The sequence below is a fragment of the Rhinoderma darwinii genome, chromosome 3 (genome assembly GCF_050947455.1).
Source record: "Rhinoderma darwinii isolate aRhiDar2 chromosome 3, aRhiDar2.hap1, whole genome shotgun sequence".
Lineage (NCBI taxonomy): Eukaryota > Metazoa > Chordata > Amphibia > Anura > Rhinodermatidae > Rhinoderma > Rhinoderma darwinii.
Genome location: NC_134689.1, coordinates 58,368,042 through 58,385,035, shown reverse-complemented (window position 1 = coordinate 58,385,035; position 16,994 = coordinate 58,368,042). Strand labels below are relative to the sequence as shown.

The following is a 16,994-nucleotide window of genomic DNA, read 5'->3' as shown; positions in this document are numbered from 1 at the left end:
GGGTGCAGAAAAATCCTGTATCATAAAAAGTAAAAACATTTTTTTTTAAATAAAAGTGCATTTGAAAAACAAATGCTTCCAAATGTGCAGCATTTAAATGTTTTCATTTCGACACCACACATTTTTTGAGATTTGGATGCATACAATTAATGTACATTGTAATATTTCACTCCGTATTTAACAAACTACTTTTTTACTACTATATAATACCTGGTATGGTGTTGTCCAGGAAAAATGCTATGCATCCTCCAACAAACATTTCTGTTGTTAGTAGCACAGTCAATATCTGATCCAACTCTGGTAAACCTGTAAAAACCCAACCATTAGTGTTAGATAAGGCATATAATCTGACATCTTGAAGTATGTTTTTATATGTACACATTAATATGCTCTACATTCCATCAATTCCACTATGTATGCACACTGAGGCACAACAGGAACTGAACAGAGAAAGATGACGCTTCTTTCCTTCTGAATCCCAGCTTTTATTTCAGGATCATACACAACCGTTTTCTTCAAGTGTTTCAAGAAAAGGTTTTTTATTACATTTAATGCGAAATTCCATGTGAGATCTCTTGATAAAGAGGTTAGAATTGATTTTCTAGATTCAGTAACTCTAGATTCAGTACTGAAAACTTCTCTAAACTCTTGACCATTAGGGACAGAGCATAAGGACTTACTTGTACTGAGTCATAATACACATAGACCTCTATGGGGTATTAGTATAACTCTGTGATTCTGGAAGAAAAAAAATGTGGCATGCTCCAGCGCATGTCAAATCATGGATCTACTATATTCCACTCTAGAAGAATATGTTGCCTATTTGAGCACTATATCGGCAATAGATGAAGTGCCTATGGCTCTGTAGTATGTAATTGCAGGGACTCTGTGTGCTACCGTACAGCCACCTAGGGCTAAGACTATGTACATGGACAAATTATGTATATGGAATCCGTGGAAACATAAATCCTTGCATTCCCAATCGGATATCATATTACCATTGGATATAATATCCAAATCTAGATTGATATACTTGAATAATAGCATAAGTTCAACCATGGAAGAGCTGATTAATATTGCAACCTGAGCTAGAGAATGCCATAGCTTGATGACAACAACAATCGTTTTTTTTATGTAATAACAAGCAATTTTGGTAAAACAAAAATTTGTTTTATAGTTTATTTTGCATTTAAACTTGGCAATTATCGTTACTATTGCTGTAAATTATACGAATCATAACAATTATTGCCATGTGCAAACAGGTCTTGAGTTTGTTAGTTTGAGGCACTATCTACAGGGTGTGTGTGTGTGGTACTTTCTACAGGGGGTAGCGTGTGTGGCATTATCTACAGGGGGTAGCGTGTGTCGCATTATCTACAGGAGGTAGCGTCTGTGGCACGAACTACAGGAGGTAGCGTCTGTGGCACTATCTACAGGGGGTAGCGTGTGTGGCACTATCTACAGGGGTAGCGTGTGTGGCACTATCTACAGGGGTAGTGTGTGTGGCACTATCTACAGGTGGTAGCGTGTGTGGCACTATCTACAGGGTTTAGCGTGTGTGGCACTATCTACATGGGGTAGCGTGTGTGCCACTATCTACAGGGGGTAGCGTGTGTGGCACTATCTACAGGGGGTAGTGTTTGTGGCACTATCTACAAGGGGTAGCATGTGTGGCAGTTTCTACAGGGGGTAGCGTGTGTGGCACTATCTACAGGGGGTAGCGTGTGTGGCTTTAGCTACAGGGGGTAGTGTGTGTGGCTTTAGCTACAGGGGGTAGCGTGTGTGGCACTATCTACAGGGGGTAGAGTGTGTGGCACTATCTACAGGCGGTAGTGTGCGTGGCACTATCTACAGGGGGTAGCGTGTGTGGCACTATCTACAACGGGTAGCGTAGGACACCATCTACAAGGGGCACCGAGTGTTGGAGTCAGAACATATCGCCTAGTCCTTTTTTTATTGGAGCTTGTAGTATAAAGGGCTCGGCTGGTTGATGCGTGCCGAACAATACTTGTAGCGTCAAAAACCAGAGGGTAGCAGGAGTTTGACAAAAATAACTTGGTTTAAAAAATATGCGTTTGGAAACCACCCTTTTACCCAGTGGCGTAGCTATAGGGGTCGCAGCGGTCACAACTGCGACCGGGCCCCCCTCGCCACAGTAGCACAGTAGTGCTGTAATGATTACTCTGCATTGCTGGGTCCCTGCTGGGGTACAAAAGAGACCCAGCAATGTATTTTAAATCATTGGTGGCAGCTCGGCGGTGAAATGGTCATTGCACGGAGGGGGAAGACTCTTGCCCGCCCACTGCGCTGTCCAGCCAATCAGCTCGCTTCTAGCTGTTTCCCTCTTCCTCGTGGCCTGTGCAGAGGGAAAGGAATGGCTACAGCAAGAAGATCGTGTGCATGCTGTCTCCTCCCAGGAATCCTGACTCCTGCTGCTCTCTGACCCCACACCCGATGTATGTAAGTAGCAGCTAGTAATGCAGCTATTAACCCCTTCACTGTGTATGTCTGTCATGCTGAGCAGTCACACTTCAGGGCTGACTGTTTAGCATAACAGACAAAGTCTATCTATCTATCTATCTATCCATCCATCCATCCATCCATCCATCCATCCATCCATCCATCCATCCATCCATCCATCTATCTATCTATCTATAAAGAACAAGATTGGATCCAGCACAAAGATTGCGATAAAATGGAAAGGATTTTCCAAGTTTAATGGGCCAGTAGAGTGGCTATTAAAATCAGGACTTGGATACACTGCGTGACATCCTGGTAGTGTAAGGAAGGTTGTAATGTTGAAGGAAAGCCTACGCGTTTCAGACGCTGCGAGCGTCCTTAATCATGGCTTCAGCGTCTGAAACGCGTAGGCTTTCCTTCAACATTACAACCTTCCTTACACTACCAGGATGTCACGCAGTGTATCCAAGTCCTGATTTTAATAGCCACTCTACTGGCCCATTAAACTTGGAAAATCCTTTCCATTTTATCGCAATCTTTGTGCTGGATCCAACCTTGTTCTTTCTAGTTTTATCTACTCAGCGTGTGCCGACACGAGGATCCGTGCATGACCATTGAATACCACAAACGCAACAAAGGTGAGCTGGAGGTTCCTCTTTCTATTCTTGTTTACCCTATCTATCTATCTATCTATCTATCTATCTATCTATCTATCTATCTATCTATCAATTCAATTCAATTCAAAGAAGCTTTATTGGCAGGACCAAATACATATTAGCATTGCCAAAGCAAGTAAGAAGTAAGGGAATGAGGGATAGGGACTGAGGGCTTGGGGATAGGGACATATCTAGGGTCGGGGTTATACAAGTCCATGGCATATCATGTCTCTCTCAGTTTATGGCATGCAGTGACATATTGTGCCGCTGTGCCCACTGTGGTTTCCTCTTCACCCAGCAGGATGTAGAGTTTCTCTTCCTCTTCCATGGAGCTGAAGTCCGGTAAGAGATCAGAGAGTCTCCTGAAGTGAGTGTCCCTTACTGCTGAGTATTTGGAGCAGTGTAGCAGGAAGTGGGCCTCATCCTCCACGGCCTCCTGGTCGCACTGTTGGCACAGTCGGCTCTCCCTGGGCTTGTAGGTCTGTCTGTGGCGCCCGGATTCGATGAGCAGGTTGTGGGCGCTCAGTCTGTAGCGGCTCAGGATCTGTCTGTCTCTGTGGTTTGGCAGTTTCTCCAGATATGGCGCCAGTTTATATTCCCGCTGTAGACTCCGGTATATTGTCAGTTTCTGGGATGTCTTTATGTCGTTCCTCCAGTCACTGATATATTCCTCTTGGCCTTTGTTTATTGTCTTCTTGATTTCGGCTTTTGTGAGGCCGCGCTGGGTGACATTTTCTTCAGGCCGGGTCAGGGTGAGATGTTCTGGGGGGCCTGGTTTACCTGGGACCCCTTGGTGTAACAGGGCTTTATGGTGATAGGAACTTTGCCTGCTGCTGTGTAGATGGGCCCAGAATGATAGCGCCCTCTTCTGGATTGTGAGGTGTAGTGGGAATCTGCCCAGTTCTGCCCGACAGGCACTATTTGAGGTGCTCCGATGGACTTGGAGAAGGTGTTTGCAGAATTCTAGGTGGAAGATTTCTGTTGGGCTGGAATCCCACCTTGACCAGTCTGGGTATGTGTCCGGACCCCAGACTTCACTGGCATACAGGAGGATTGGGGAGATGATGGAGTCAAAGATTTTCAGCCAGACCGTCACTGGTGGTTTGAGATGATAGAGTTTTCGTCTGATGGCATAGAAGGTTTTGCACGCCTTGTCTTTCAGAATCTCTATGGCTTGTTTAAAGCTTCCTGATTGGTTGATTTCTAGGCCCAGGTAAGTGTACCTGTCGGTCGCTGTGATTGTGGCGTTATTTAGTGTGAAGGTCGGGTGCCTGGGGGATTTTGAGTTTCTCTTCTGGAACACCATGATGTTGGTTTTCTTGGCATTGATGGGTAGTGCCCACGTGGAGCTGAATTTTTCTAGGATTTGCAGGTTGTCTTGGAGACCTTTCTCGGTTGGTGATAGTAACAGAAGGTCATCTGCATACAGCAGGAATTTCACCTGGGTGTCATGGAGGGCGAGACCTGGTGCTGAGGAGGATTCCAGAGCTGTGGCCAGTTCATTGATGTAGATGTTGAAGAGCGTTGGACTGAGGCTGCAGCCTTGTCTGACTCCTCGGCTCTGCTGGAAATCAGCCGTTCTTCTCCCGTTCACCTTCACGCTGCATCTGTTCTCTGTGTAGGAGCTTCTGATGACGTCATAGGTTTTACCTCCTATTCCGCTCTCCAGCAGTTTCAGGAATAGGCCCGGGTGCCACACTGAGTCAAAGGCCTTCTTAAAGTCCACAAAACAGGCGTAAATCTTCCCATGCTTTGTATTGTGGACGTGGCTCTTGATGAGGCTGCGCAGGGTGTAGATGTGGTCAGTGGTGCGGTGGTTTGGCATGAACCCAGCTTGGCTTTGGTGGAGGACATTGTGCTGGGAGAGGAAGCTGAGGATTCTCTTATTCAGGATGCTGCTGAACAGTTTCCCCAGGTTGCTGCTGACACATATCCCTCATATCTATCTCATATCTATCTATCTATCTCATATCTATCTATCTATCTATCTATCTATCTATCTATCTATCTATCTATCTATCTATCTATCTATCTATCTATCTATCTATCTATCTATCTATCTATCTATCATCTATCTATCTATCTATCTATCTATCTATCTATCTATCTATCTATCTATCTATCTATCTATCTATCTATCTATCTATCTATCTCTCTCTCATATCTATCTATCTATCTACAATACATCTATCTCTCTCAAATCTATCTATCTATCTATCTATCTATCTATCTATCTATCTATCTATCTATCTATCTATCTATCTATCTATCTATCTATCTATCTATCTATCTATCTATCTATCTATCTATCTACAATACATCTATCTCTCTCATATCTATCTATCTATCTATCTACAATATATCTATCTATCTATCTATCTATCTATCTATCTATCTATCTATCTATCTATCTATCTATCTATCTATCTATCTATCTATCTATCTATCTATCTATCATATATCTCATGATCCATCTATCTATCTATCTATCTATCTATCTATCTATCTATCTATCTATCTATCTATCTATCTATCTATCTATCTATCTATCTAATAATCTATCTATCTATCTAATATCTATCTATCTCATATCTATCTATCTATCTATCTATCTATCTATCTATCTATCTATCTATCTATCTATCTATCTATCTATCTATCTATCTATCTATCTATCTATCTATCTATCTATCTATCTATCATCTCATATCTATCTATCTAATATCTATCTATCTCATTATCTATCTATCTATCTATCTATCTATCTATCTATCTATCTATCTATCTATCTATCTATCTATCTATCTATCTATCTATCTATCTATCTCATATCTATCTATCTACTGGCGTAGCTATAGGGGTCGCAGCGGTCGCAATTGCGACCGAGCCCTGAAGCCAGGGGGGCCCACAGCCCCCCGCACCACGTCAATAAAAAGTTACTATAGTAACTCGGGCCGCAGGCCCCTGTTACTATAGTAACAGACTGTACTTACCTTCCTGGTTCCGGATCGCAGCGGAGGCCCTGACGTCAAGCGCTGTGCGCAGCGCATGACGTCACAGTGCTATGCGCCGCGCACAGCATCGAGACAGAACTACCGCCGCGGCTGAAGAGGAAGGTAAGATTAGTAGCCCTGACTGGTGGGGTCCGACTCCCGGGACCCGCCAATCAGCTGTTTTGAAGGGGCCGCAGCACTCGTACGAGAGCTGCTCCCCTTCATTCCGGTCACACTGTGAATCGGTGTTGGCGATTCACAGTGTGAGCGAGTAGTGAAATGAAGGGGAAGCAGCTCTCGTACGAGTGCTGCGGCCCCTTCAAAACAGCTGATTGGCGGGTCCCGGGAGAAAGACCCCAACACATGAGCTATTGATGGCCTACCCTAAGGATAGGCCATCAATGTTTAGGGACTGCACAACCCATTTAAGCCTACGATGTAGCAGGCTTAGAGGGCCCATGAGACAGGATCACAGATTGTGTGATCCTGTCTGCTGGGCCCTGTATCTAAGCCAATCACATGGTAGGATTAGATACAGGGCCCATGTGTGATCCTGTCTGCTGGGCCCTGTATCTAAGCCAATCACATGGTAGGCTTAGATACATGGCCCATGTGTGATCCTGTCTGATGGGCCCTGTATATAAGCCTACCACACTGTAGGTTTAGATACAGGGACCCAGCACACAGTAATCTTATACTGTATAAGATTACTGTCTGCTGGACCCTGTATCTAAGCCTACCTTGTGCTAGGCTTAGATACAGGGTCCCACAGACAGTATCACACATGGGCCCTGTATCTAAGCCTAACACATGTGTTACTAATCGTTTTTTTTGTGTGTTTTCTTACAGGTTCGGTCGTTGGACTACGTCGGATTCCAGGACTACTTCGATGACGGCTTTTTTTTTTTATTATCAATAAAATGGTTAATGAGGGCTGTGTGTTTTTTTTTTTATTTCAATAAAATATTTTTTCTATGTCTTTGTGTTTTTTTAAACTATATTACTACCGCCTTAGTAATGGCCACCGGCTGATTGACAGCGTCCATTGCTAAGGCGGGGCTTAGTGTTAGCCGGTGCAGCGGCTAACAGTAACCCCCTTTATTACCCCGGTACCCACCGCCACAAGGGGTGCTGGGAAGAGCCGGGTACCATCCAGTACTTGACCATCTGTAGTGATGGTCGGTCACTGGGGTGGCCGCAGGCTGGTATTATCAGGACGGGAAAAGCCAAAAACAGTGGCCCTTCCCACCCTGGTGATGCTAGGCTGCTGCTGCTTTATTGTATCTAGCTGGTTATGAAAAATGGGGGGGACCCCACGTCATTTAAAAAAAAAAAAAATAATTGGAAAGAACGATGTGGGGTCCCCCCCAATTTTCATAATTAGCCAGATACAACACAGCAGCAGTAGGAAGCATTACCAGGGTGGTAGGTGCCACTGTTTTTGGCCTTCCCCAGCCTAATACTACCAGCCTGCGGCCGCCCCGGTACCTGCCCGTCACTACAGATGGACGGGTACTGGTTCGTACCCTGCTCTTCCCAGTACCCCTGGTGGCGGTGGGTACCGGGGTAATAATGGGGGTTAGTGTTAGCCTCTGCACCGGCTAACATTAAGCCCCGCCTTAGTAATAGAGGTTGTCAATCAGCCAGCGGCCATTACTAAGGCGGTGATAATAAAGTTTAAAAAGATACAAGCACATACAAAAAATATTTTATTGAAATAAAAAAACACAACCCCCATTAACCATTTTATTGAGAATAAAGAAACGCTGTCATTAAAGTAGTCCTCGAATCCGACGTAGTCCAACAACCGAACATGTAAAAAAACACAGACACACAAAAATAATCAGTAACACATAAAGAAGCAAAATTATTATTCTTACCTTTCCTAGGTCCAGCGCTGGAGCCGCAATGTCAGCGAGCTGGGCCCTATATCTAATCCTATCATGTGTGATACTGTCTGCTGGGCCACTGTATCTAATCCTATCATGTGTGATACTGCCTTCTGAGCTTCTGTATCTAATCCTATCATGTGTGATACTGTCTGCTGGGCCCTATATCTAATCCAATCATGTGTGATACTGTCTGCTGAGCCACTGTATCTAATCCTATCATGTGTGATACTGTCTGCTGGGCCCTATATCTAATCCAATCATATGTGATACTGTCTGCTGAGCCACTGTATCTAATCCTATCATGTGTGATACTGTCTGCTGAGCCACTGTATCTAATCCTATCATGTGTGATACTGTCTGCTGAGCCACTGTATCTAATCCTATCATGTGTGATACTGTCTACTGAGTCATTGTATCTAATCCTATCATGTGTGATACTGTCTGCTCAGCCACTGTATCTAATCCTATCATGTGTGATACTGTCTGCTCAGCCACTGTATCTAATCCTATCATGTGTGATACTGTCTGCTCAGCCACTGTATCTAATCCTATCATGTGTGATACTGTCTACTGAGTCATTATATCTAATCCTATCATGTGTGATACTGTCTGCTCAGCCACTGTATCTAATCCTATCATGTGTGATACTGTCTGCTCAGCCACTGTATCTAATCCTATCATGTGTGATACTGTCTGCTGAGCCAATGTATCTAATCCTATCCATAGTTTATAGGGTTGTAGTGCTATAGATAGGTTATCTCTCCTATACACACATACAATTTTTTTGGGCAGACACATATGTATTATTGTGGCTATTTCCCCTGACATTTTAAGTCCTTAGTGACGCCCCCGGCTGCTAGTGCTGCATTGTTGGGTCACTTAGGAGACCCAGCGATGCAGCTGAAAGCTGCGGACCGTCGGCCATGAGAAGTTTGCGGCGGGGGGGGGGGCAATAAGAACTTGTGCATCGGGGCCCATGAGCCTTTAGCTACGCCCCTGCTTTTACCCCTTCCAGCTGCGGTCAGTTTTGACCTTCCTGACAGAGCTGATTTTTTTCAAATCTGACGTGTCACTTTATGTGGTAATAACTTTGGAATGCTTTTACCTATCCAAGCGATTCGGAGAGAGTTTTCTCGTGACACATTGGACTTTATGTTAGTGGTAAAATTTGGTCGATACATTCAGTATTTAATTGTGAAACACACAAAAATGTATAGAAAAATTGCAAAAATTTGAATTTTTATAAATTTAAATGTAACTTGTTGTAAGACAGAATAGTAATACCACACAAAATAGTTACTAGTCAACATTTCCCATATGTTTTTTTTAGATTGGCAAAACATTTTTAACATCCTTTTATTTTTCTACGACGTTACAAGGCTTATAATTTTAGCAGCAATTTCTCAAATTTTGAAGAAAATTTCAAAAGCCTATTTTTTTTATGCAGCAGTTCAGTTCTGCAGTGGCATTAAAGGGCCCATACTTTACAAACCCCCATAAATCACCACATTTTAAAAACAGCACCCCTTAAAGTATTCAAAACAGCATTTAGAAAGTTTCTTAACCCTTTTTTTTCTGAAACACAGAAGGTTTTAACAGAGAAATATAACTAAAATGTATTACCCAGATTCTAGAGTTTTTAGAAATATCCCATATGCGGCCCTAGTGTGCTAATGGACTGAAAAACAGGCCTCAGAAGCAAAGTAGCACCTAGTGGATTTTGGCGCCTCCTTTTTAGTAGACTATACTTTAGGCACCATGTCAAGTTTGAAGAGGTCTTGTGGTACCAAATCAAAAGAAGCACCCCAAAAAAATACACCACTAGGACTAAAGGAGAAAATGCACCCCTAGATTTGTAAAAAAAATTCTCCCGAGTACAGCAATACCCCATATGTGGTCATAAACAGTGGTTTGACTTTTGGAGCTTAAATTTAGCTGGAATGGTTTGCAGAGGTCATGTCGCATTTGCAAAGCCCCTGAATGGCCAAAACACTGGAAACCCCCGAGAAGTAATCCAATTTGGGAAACTATACCCCTCAAGGAAATGATTTAGGGCTATAGTGAGAATTTTTACCCCACAGGTCTTTTGCAGCAATTATTGGAAGGCCATGAAAATGAAAATCTGCATTATTTACAATGAAATATAGGTTTATTTTTTTCAATTTCCGCAAGAACTAAAAAAGAAAAAGCACCCTAACATTTGTAAAGCAATTTCTCCCGAGTACGGCAATTTCCCATATGCAGTCATAAACAACTGTTTGGACACATGGCAAAGCTCAGAAGGGAAAGAGTGCCATTTGGCTTTTGGAATGGTTTCTGGGAGCCAAGTCTCATTTGCTTAGCCCCTGTAGTACTAATACAGTGGAAACATCCCAAAAGTGACTCCATTTGGGAAACTACACCCCCTGAGGAATTATCTAGGGGAATAGTCAGAATTTTGACCCCTATGATTTTTTGCTGAATTAATTAGAATTAAGCCGTGAAAATTAATAATTGCATTTGTTTTCTAATAATATGTAGCTTTAGATAAACATTTTTTATTTTCACAAGGAATAAAGAAGAAAAAGCACCCCAACACTTGTAAAGCAATGTCTCCCGTATGTGGTTATAAGACCCCATATGTGGTTATAAACGGCTGTTTGAACATATGGGAGGGTTCAGAAGAAAAGGAGTGGTATTTCACTTTTGGAGCATCGAGTTTGCTGAAATGGCTTGCGGACGCCATGTTGCTGTTGCAAAAAAAAGTGACCCCATTTTAGAAACGACACAACCTAAAGGCATTTATCAAGGGGTGTAGTGAGCATTTAGACCCCACAGGTGTTTTTTCAGAAATTATTACAAGCTGGATTATGCAAAGTGAAAATTAACATTTTTCCACTAATATGCCGTTCCAGCGCACAACATGATTACAGTACGGGACAGTTGTTCCGCAGTGAGGCAGGGACTCCTAGCATCGCACATAACTATGATGCTAGGAGCCCGGCTCCCTGCAGTGTGTTCGGTCCGGGACTTCCGGCCGAAATACGTTCCGTCCATTACGGACGTAATGTGCTCGTGTGAATCCAGCCTAAGCCTATGAGGACCCGGAGGTTTCCGTTTCCATCGCCATTGATTTCAATGGTGACGGAGCCGAAGCCTGTGGTTTCTGTCTGTCTCTGTTGTGCACCAGACTCGTTGTTTTGCCGGAAGCAATAGAGAAGCAATAGTGTAGTCGACTACGCTATTGCTTCCGGCAAAACGACGGGTCCGGTGCACAACAGACACAAACAGAAACCATGGGCACCGGATCCGTCACCATTTAAATCAATAGTGATGGAAACGGAAACTTCTGGTTTCCGTTGGTGTCAGTTTGTCTCTGCCCAGGGTCCCATTCTGACAGAAACCTCAGATGGAACATCAGAACGGGACCCCAACGCAGATGTGAACAAAGCCTAAAGTGACGAGAGCCGTTATCTCAGTCTCTGCCTACATTCTTACTCATATTACAGATGTAGTATAAGATTACAGCACAGATTCTTGCTTAAAGAAAAAAGTGTCTAATAGCCTGCAAAGTACGGTAAAATATGCTGTCAATTTATTTCTTACCTGTTTTAATATAGTTGAGATTTGAATCCAAAAAGTTTGGGAGAACTAGTCCAAAAAACAATGAAAATCCCAATACAAATAAATTTCTTGATGAATTCATATCAACAAATTGAAGATTTGACAGGCCAATAGCTGTAATCATGCCTGAAAACAATGTACAAATAAATTAAGGATGAGTATTCTACAGCATCGATACAAAACTAATTTTTATATTACAATAATTTGCATTGCTTTCCAGGCAGCAATTAAAGAAAATCAGTTATTCATTTATATCTAAATATTATAAATTTAGCACATGTGAATTCTTAGGGTATGTTTACACGCAAACTCAAAAACGTCTAAAAATACGGAGCTGTTTTCAAGGGAAAACAGCTCCTCATTTTCAGACGTTTTTTAAACCACTCACGATTTTCGCTGCGTTTTTCGTGCCATTTTTACAGCCGTTTTTGGATCTGTTTTCTATATAGTCTCTGAAAAACGGCTCCACAAACATCCCAAGAAGTGACCTGCACTTCTTTTTCGCGGCCGTTTTTTTATGCGGACGTTTTTCAATACGTCGGAACAGAACGCCGTTTTTCCCATTAAAATCAATGGCCAGATGTTTGTAGTCGTTCTGCTTCCGATTTTTGGGCGATTTTTGAGGTGTTTACGGCCGTGTGAACGTACCCTTACACAGAGACATATTATTGACAATTCATGTGAACAAATGCAGCAGATTTATCATTGTGTTGCAGCTGTTAAATTACAGTAATGGTGTGCTCAGTATTTATTTATTATTTGCAATTTGGCTGCTGTAGTAAATTACCAAATGTGTTTTTTAGTAAATGCTAATGTTTAACAAAAAATAAACACACATTGTGCCCTATTTGTAAAGGGTTTATTGTAGTTTCCCTTATTGACTGTAATGGAAAGAAACGAAGACATTAAAAACTCTGACTGCAGCATAGGGATTGGGTTTTCTTTAGGCCGGATTTACACGAGCGTGTGCGTTTTCCGCGCGTTGCAGTTCCGTGTGTCGTCAGTGAATGGTGCGTGGCTGCGTGATTTTCACGCATATGACATCCTTATGACACGCGGTTTTGTTGTTTAGAAAAAGAAATGAAGGAAGTGCTTTTATTTATTCCTTCATTTCTTTATCTACTGTTGCGCGAATCACGCGCGACACACGGAAGTGCTCCCGTGTGCCGTGCGCGATTTTCACATACCCATTGACTTCAATGCGCGAAAAACGCCCAAGTGTAGGACATGTCGTGAGTTTTACGCAGTGGACATACGCTGTGTGAAAATCACGGACTGTCTGAACGGCCCCATTGACTAACATAGGTCCGTGCAACGCGTGTGATTTTCACGCGCGTATCACGGACGTTAAACACGTTTGTGTAAATAAGGCCTTAGAAGCACTGTGGCGGTCTATGTGCATTACTAACAAATGATTGTTTGGAATAAAAAGGAACATTTTTGATTTTGCCAACATTTGTCCGTTGACTGCTGGCATATATTTAGATATCACAACTACATTTCACATAAAAATTGCTGTAAAGACATGACTAATGACTAAAGCCTTGTTCATACATTGCAGCTTTGCAAAACTGTGAGTATTTCCTTTGTATCCCACTTCTGCTTGTGGCTAAAAAATAAAAAATGTCTTGCAGAAACCACACCAAGACCTATGGCTGGATTAACACATCACATATTTGTTAGGGTATGTTCACACACAAACTCAAAAAGTCTGAAAATACGGAGTTCTTTTCAAGGGAAAACAGCTCCTGATTTTCAGACGTTTTTTAAGCCACTTGCGATTTTCGCGTTGTTTTTTGTGGCGTTTTTCGCAGCGTTTTTGACTGAGGTTTTTGGAGCTGTTTTCTATAGTCAATGAAAAAGGCTCCAAAAACGTCCCAAGAAGTGACCTGCACTTCTTTTTCGCGGCCGTTTTTTTACGCGGCTGTTTTTCAAAACGGCTGCGTAAAAAAACGGCCCATCGGAACAGAACGCCATTTTTCCCATTGAAATCAATGGGCAAATGTTTGGAGGCATTCTGCTTCCGATTTTTCGTCCGTTTTTCGGTCGTTTACGGCCCGAAAAACGGCCGTGTGAACATACTTACAGATTTGATCCTGTTTTTTTTAACCAAAGCCAGAAGTGGATCTCAGAGGAAGCAGAAGTATCCATTTTTTCTTTATATTTGGCTCAAAAATCTGCAATAAAATCTGCAACAAATATGCGATGTGTAAATCCGACCCATGGGAACCCAGCCCTAGGGTGCAATCACAAGTAGCAGATTTTGTTGCAGAAGTTTGGCTGGATTCACACAAGCACATTACGTCCGTAATGGACAGAACGTATTTCGGCCGCAAGTCCCGGACCGAACACACTGCAGGGAGCCGGGCTCCTAGCATCATAGTTATGTACGACGCTAGGAGTCCCTGCCTCACTGCGGGACAACTGTCTCGTACTGTAATCATGTTTTCGGAACGGGACAGTAGTTCCACGGAGAGGCAGGGACTCCTAGCATCGTACATAACTATGATGCTAGGAGCCTGGCTCCCTGCACTGTGTTCGGTCCGGGGCTTGCGGCCGAAATACGTTCCGTCCATTACGGACGTAATGTGCTCGTGTGAATCCAGCCTTTCTGCGACTGAAAATCAATTACATTCATCTGGATTGAATTTGCAGAAATGTATGCAACAAAATCTGCCCCGTGTGAATTCCCCCTTAGGCCTTGTTCACACAAGTATTTATTAGGACAAAAGCTGGAACGGAACCTAAGTAGAAGAAATTTATAAAAGAAAGCATATGGGTATGTTCACATGCAAACGCAACATACGTCTGAAATTACAGAGCTGTTTTCAGGCGAGATCACGCTGTGACGTCACTCACTTCCTCCCACAGGAACTTCATCGCGTCAGACGAGCGAGGACACGCTGTGTGTCTGTGCACTGCCAGAAGCTGGGTGGTAACAAAGAGAAGTGGATGATGCTGATTCGTCAGCATCATACACTTCCATTCACAACGCCCAGCTAGTAAAACAAGTAAACACACCCAGATGTAACGAACACAATACACGCCCAGTTGGAAATAAGATTAAAAACGCCCAGTTGTCACTTAAGAAAGGCTCATATGCATAAATATAAAAATGCTCATAACTTGGCCAAAAATGCTCGTTTTTGAAAAAGAAAAACGTTACTGTTATCTACATTGCAGCACCGATCACCTGCAATAGGAGATAGGGATTTGAAAATCTGGTGACAGAGCCTCTTTAAGGCCGAAAAATACTTGGCTGATTTCAAGAGATAACAGCCTCTGAATCCAGGCAGATTGTTGTAGTGCCGATGGAAAATCTGCTTGTAAAGCGCCTCAATAAGGCTTCGTTCACATCTGCGTCAGGGCTCCGCTCATGGGTTCCGTCAGAGATTTCCGTCAGGTTTCCGTTTGCATTACCAATCACCATTGATTGGTGAAGGAGGCCAGTGATTGGCTTCAGTGATTACATGGGTATACGGGCACATCATTGCTGCAGCCATGTCAACAAATAGTACCAGGGAGGATCTACGCTGGAACGCCGAGGATCTGGCGGTTGTGTAATGCCTCTTTATTTGTTTTATTGCATTCCCTTCTACCTTGGCCAAATTTTTCCACAATCGGCACCCACAGATTTTGCTCTTAGACAAAGGCACAGAGACTTTCCTTCACCCCATAGTGCCCACCCACCCAATATAATGTTCCCAAAGAACCTCCAACACAGTATAATGCCCCCATGGTGCCTCTTGAAAGTATAATGCCCCCCACATTGCCTCCCCACACAGTATAATTCCCCAATAGTGCCCCTCACACAATATAATGCCCACATTAAAAAAAAAGTCAAAACTGTGTTTTGATTATGCATTATACTAATGCATTATTAATTTTTGGTTCTTGATTTTTTTGCTAGTTAAAGCTCACTTTATGTTGGTATGGACGAGAAACTGTGAAGGCAACAGTATATTATGGTCTCTACTGTTTTTGACTGAATATTTTTTTGAAAATCTATTTTCTTCCATAAAGATAGAGATCTTTTATGAGTTCAAATTTATTAAACCTTGTAGTGAGACAAAAATTAAATCCGTGTTTCAAAGTAGTTGTTTGTGCTCCAGTTAGTGTGTTTAGACAGGTTAATAATTTGCATAGAGTTCAACGTCTCAACTCTACTTGGTTCGGTTTGCCTCTCCCTCTGTGATATTTCTTCCCTCTTTTATGGCCTCGGCATCCCCATCTTAGTCGATCGTTTAAAAAAGTTGGCGGTTGGAACTGGGCATTTTATGTAAATATTGGTCTCTCTTCTTGATTAGGAGGGTTCCTTGGCCTTTGAGTCTCCTGGTCCGTATCCGCTCTAGACGAGTCTGTCACATCCGACTCACTTTTTTATCTGAGCTTCTTGTTCTTATTTTTGTTGGATTTGTCTGATTACCTCGTGATGATTTTTGGCCCCAGTTATAAATTTGACCTTGTTTATAGTCTCTCTGACCTTTAATATATTTATGTTTCTTTTTATCCTTTATTGTACTCATAGATTTTAATTCCTTCACAGCAATTTTTTCCTCTGGACTGATGTTTTTACCAGTCTTGTGTTTACCTTCTCTAGTGACGTTCTACAAGGTTTTATAAGCCTCAAACTTGCGGTTTCCGTCGCCATTGCCCCATTGTACCCCTGAGGATTCCAATTTGGCTAAACATGTCAGGGGGCTTTATTGAATGTTTTTAACATACCATCAGCTCAGAATCAATTCTGGGATAGAGGTCTGCAGAGGCTTCCCTCTAGCATAGACAGTATATTAATTCTACTACTGTATATATGTATGTATATATATATATATATATATATATATATATATATATATATATGACGGACCATTTCATATATATGAGTCATAATGTTTCTGCGCTCATGGGTTATTTTTAGAATATAGTCTATGATCCTTTAACCCCTTCCCGCATTGGCCACTTATGACCTTCCTGACAGAGCCTCATTATTCAAATCTGACATGTTTCACTTTATGTGATAATAACTTCGGAATGCTTTTACCTATCCAAGCGATTCGGAGATTGTTTTCTCATGACACATTGGACTTTATGTTACTGTTAAAATTTGCTCAGTACATTTAATATTTAATTGTGAAAAACACCAAAATTTTATGAAAAAAATTCAAAAATTTGCATTTTTCGAAATTTCAATGTATCTGCTTGTAAGTTAGGCAGTTATACCACACAAAATTGTTGCCAATTAGCATCCCCCATATGTCTACTTTAGATTGGCATTGTTTTTTTTTTAGCATCCTTTTATTTTTCTAGGACGTTATAAGGTTTAGAACTTTAGCAGCAATTTCTCACATTTCCAAGAAAATTTCAAAAGGCTATTTTTTCAGGGACCAGTT

At 42.1% G+C, this 16,994-nt stretch overlaps 1 protein-coding gene across 1 annotated transcript in view; it reads right to left on the bottom strand.

Annotated features, from left to right (window-relative positions):
* The window catches only part of SLC23A1 (solute carrier family 23 member 1), a 514,793-nt gene that overhangs the window by 55,503 nt on the left and 442,296 nt on the right, over positions 1–16,994 (bottom strand). The window contains exons 13-14 of the mRNA XM_075859964.1: positions 11,587–11,730; positions 211–306 (exon numbers count right to left, since the gene is read on the bottom strand). Coding sequence (XP_075716079.1) covers positions 211–306; positions 11,587–11,730 — 240 coding nt within the window. The remainder of the gene's footprint in view (positions 1–210; positions 307–11,586; positions 11,731–16,994) is intronic.